The sequence below is a fragment of the Mus caroli genome, chromosome 7, assembly GCF_900094665.2.
Source record: "Mus caroli chromosome 7, CAROLI_EIJ_v1.1, whole genome shotgun sequence".
Classification (NCBI taxonomy): Eukaryota; Metazoa; Chordata; class Mammalia; order Rodentia; family Muridae; genus Mus; species Mus caroli.
The window spans coordinates 25,003,645-25,007,571 of NC_034576.1; the positions used below are offsets into that span (position 1 = coordinate 25,003,645).

At 51.4% G+C, this 3,927-nt stretch overlaps 1 protein-coding gene across 2 annotated transcripts in view; it reads right to left on the reverse strand.

The window, feature by feature from the left end:
- The window catches only part of Axl (AXL receptor tyrosine kinase), a 30,405-nt gene extending 29,972 nt beyond the window's left edge, over nt 1–433 (reverse strand). The window contains exon 1 of one of the 2 annotated variants that reach the window (XM_029479961.1): nt 148–433. In XM_029479961.1, the coding sequence (XP_029335821.1) occupies nt 148–211 (64 nt within the window). In that variant the 5' untranslated portion in view covers nt 212–433. The remainder of the gene's footprint in view (nt 1–147) is intronic. The other variant, XM_021168625.2, reaches the window with a different exon arrangement.
- Nucleotides 434–3,927: the final 3,494 nt, after the last annotated feature.

The following is a 3,927-nucleotide window of genomic DNA, read 5'->3' on the forward strand; positions in this document are numbered from 1 at the left end:
CCCAGGCCAGCACTCTGTCGTCCCAAGGAAACTCCCTAAGCCAGCCCAGTACCCACAACACCTGCCAGCCAGCCCCCACCTCCTCACTGCCCCTGCCCTGGATCCCATCAGTCGGCGTCTCTGCCTCAGTGAGACCCCATCACTCACCCTTAGGGGCTGCACACCCCCAGCAGCACAGCGCCAAGCACCAGGCCAGCGGGACCCTGCCCATCCTCCAGACACCAACAGCTCAGATTGATGCCAAACTTTCTTCCGAAGTTGATGGGCACCTCGCTAGGAAAGGGGGCAGGGCCGGGTTGTCCCCGGCCCTCCCCCCACCTCTGGGCTCCTGGGATTTGGCACTGCCCGCCTGGCACAGCGGGAGCCCCTCGGCTGGCTCAACTCCTCCGCAGCTAGCCGCCTTCCCGGCTACCCTGCCTCATTCTCTCACTCCCAGACTTCTTTCCCCGCCCCTGGCTCCCCCTCTGCCTCCGCCCACTAGGGCCCCAGCCTTGGGGCCACTGGGACTTGGAGGGGTTAACTAGGAGTGAAGAGTACGGGATCTGCCTTGTCTTAAAGGAGCCTGGGCGCCTTGGAGAGAGGCTGGGGAGGAGGAAGGAGACCTCGGTGGCTCATGGTGGCTGAGGCCGGTCCTGGGCTGGTGAGTTAGGAGGATGGGCTCTGTGTCCCCCTGAACTCTCAGGGTCTGGTAAACATTCCTGTAGAATTTCCACTCCTCTCAGCCCAAGACGCCCCCCAACCCCCCTTTCTGGGCCTCCACCCTCAGCCCAGCCTCCCAGGCCTCCTCCAATTCCCCTCACACTCAAGGCAGCTTGAACAAGGACTCTCTCTCTCTCTCTCTCTCTCTCTCTCTCTCTCTCTCTCTCTCTCTCTTGGCATTGACACAGAAGCTGGGACAGGTAGAGACATGCAATGGCATGCTGCCTGCCCACAGATACCCTCAGATGAGCTGGGTCAGGAGCTTGCCTGCTGGAGAAGTCTTACAAATGGAAGGTCACTGCGGGACTGGCATATGGGGGATCAGGGTACTCACTGAGGGCACATCAACACTCAAACCCACTGAAGCCCACTTGAACACAGAAACAGGAATCCAGAGGTGGCAGCAGACTGAAGTGACAACCCCAGCTCTAGCCCAACCACATGACTTTGGGCAATGGGCAAATGCCTGTCTTCCTGTACCTCAGTGTGTCTAGCTGTAAGATGGGGATGAGGACAGCCCCTGCTAATGCAGCAGGCTAGTGCGAGAATGATTTAGGTCAAAGTGCACGCAGTTCCTTGCACAGGGTGGCCCAGATGACGAGGTGCCCAGGATTTTTGCTACCCGTGCTGGTTGTTCCTCTGCCTCAGGATTCTTGTATCCAGCCCTGGCAGATCCGGAGCCAGTATTACGCCTCTGCTGCATGTCTGCTTCTATGCCTCTAGGTGTTTGCCATAGAGGGCATGCTCAGATGGCCTCCGAGTACCCAGTTCTCTTCTTCATTAGTCAGGCTGCTTCTTGATCAAATCATTGAACTGCTTTTGATCACCACAGAATCCCGTGTCACCTCCTGGCATCTCTCTCTCCCCCTTTGTCCTTCTCCACATCCACCACTTCTCCTTCCATCCCCCTGCCTCCAATCCATCTCTTGGTTGGGATGTTTCTGAGAGAGCCCTTCTCCTCCCCCCATGTCTGTCCTCGAGACTCCCCACTTCTCTGATGACCAACTCCAAGCCTCTCAGCTGCTTGCTCTCGGTCCTAACCATAACCACCATCCTGTTTGTATCTTGCTTCAGTGATGTGGCAGCCCCGGCATCTAACCTGCCACCTAGTCTGAGTCTTAGGGTCCTGAACGCTCATGTGGGTTAGTTGCATGGGATGCCCAGGAGAGCTCAGTCTTACAAACCTCTCTCCTATGTGGCTGCCTCTCTACAGTCTCACCCTGGTCTAGCCTTGCCATTTCCCTCCTGAATCCCAGCTGTAATTTGCTCCTTCAGTGGCCCGATTGATTCTTCCATCACGTCTCCCTTTTAGCAGCCACAGGGTGTTTCTTATCCCACATCCTATCTGACCCTTTCCTTCTCCCTCCTTCCCTCTCCCCTGCCACCTAGCTGTATCCCATCTTCTGCTTCAGCCTTTAGGATAAAGCCACAGGCTTCTTACAGGTACCCCTCATTGCCACCTGAGCGTGTCCTCACCTCCCTAGTCAGTTTTCCTTTTCTCACCTGAAACACCTCGCTCACAGGCTGTGGAACATCCATCTGCAGCACTTTGTCCCAAGCTCCTACACTTCCCTCAGCCCCACCTCTCCTCCCTTTTCTTTTGCATCGTTTCCAGCCCCCTCCCACCTAACCTAGCTCTACTCCTTCTACTCCCTTTCATCACCACCTTTTTCTGAGATAGTCTCACTATATTACCAAGGGTGGTCTTGAACTCTCAGTCCTACGTGCTTTGCCCTCCAGAGTGCTGGGTGACAGGCAAGCACCACCACACCCAGCTTACCCGGTGCTTTTCATTGGCAGCGGGCCCCATTTATTGTCATTATGGAGTTATTGCACAATTCTGTTTCCTGCCTGTCTCTCCTCTCTGCTGGTGGACACTGGGAGGACAGCCTGGGGATATCGCAGATATTGCTGCAACCCTCAGAAAAGGCTTGCCACACTGTTGATAAGAAAAAAAAAAGGCATCTCTGGGGTGAAGTGGAAACTTTAGGGTTCTTTGGAAAGTCGGTTGGATGATATTTTGCTGGGGCAAACACATGAAGGGACGTTTCACTAAAGCAGACGTAGGTGTGAAAGGCTAAGGTAGACTCATGAAGGAATGTTTCGCTGAGAGACACACACAGGAGAGAGGATGTTCTGCTAAAGCAAGCGTGTGAAGGGACACGTGATGAAGGATTCTTTGCTAACAACACTCAGGTATTGGTCTGCCTTACATTGCATAGTTGATCTGATTTGTTGGGACTCCACAGACTTGGTGTGAGGCAGACTTGGGTGGAGGACGCATGATGTTTGGAGGGTGTTAGAGATCGGGCCTAATTCTTTGATTCGACAGGGAATGTGCTTGTTTGTGCAAACACTAAAGTTAGTTTTTGATTGATCAATAAAGATGCCAGCGACTAATGGCTGGGCAAAGGGAGGCAGGGTGGGACGCTTAGAGTTGATGGGGCTAGGACACAGGAGAAAGGAGGAAAGGCAGAATTTCAGGATTACTGTGACTCAGGCGGTTGCGGGGAGCGTGGAGAGAGATGGATCAGATTTAGAGCTGCAGAGGGAACATCATCTGAAATGTAGGAGCAAAGGGAAAGTGGCCGGCCGGAAAGGCTGCTCAGAAGCGTCTTGGGCATCAGAGACCAATGGGCCCTACAGAAGGTAACAGCGCAGCAAAGTTAAAAGTAGATCCAAGGAGGCTGGAGAGATGGCTCAGTGGTTAAGAGCACTGGCTGCTCTTCCAGAGGTCCTGAGTTCAATTCCCAGCAACCATATGGTGTCTCACAACCATCTGTAATGGGATCTGGCATGTCTGAAGACAGCTACAGTGCACTTACATACATTAAATAAATAAAATCGTTTTTTTAAAATGCAAAATATGTATTTAATGTTTCTAACCAGTACAAAGACCAAAGGCCACATTTACTCTAAGTTAGTCACAAACCAATTATTTAATAGAAGCTATAAAATAATTGGGAAGAATATTTGGAAAATCTCAAAAGATTTAAAATAGGAGGACACTTTACAAAAAGCCATGTAAGAAATAAAATTCCTCAGTTATATGTAGAAATGTAACATTACAGGGGAGCTTATAAAATACAAAGACAAGTATAAAAGGACTGTGTATTCTAAATCCAAAAACTCAATAATAACCAAATACTTAGTTTTAAAATTTACAGTTCCTGGGTATGGACCACATTATTATACACATCTTCCAAGACAGCAATCATTATTCTTCAG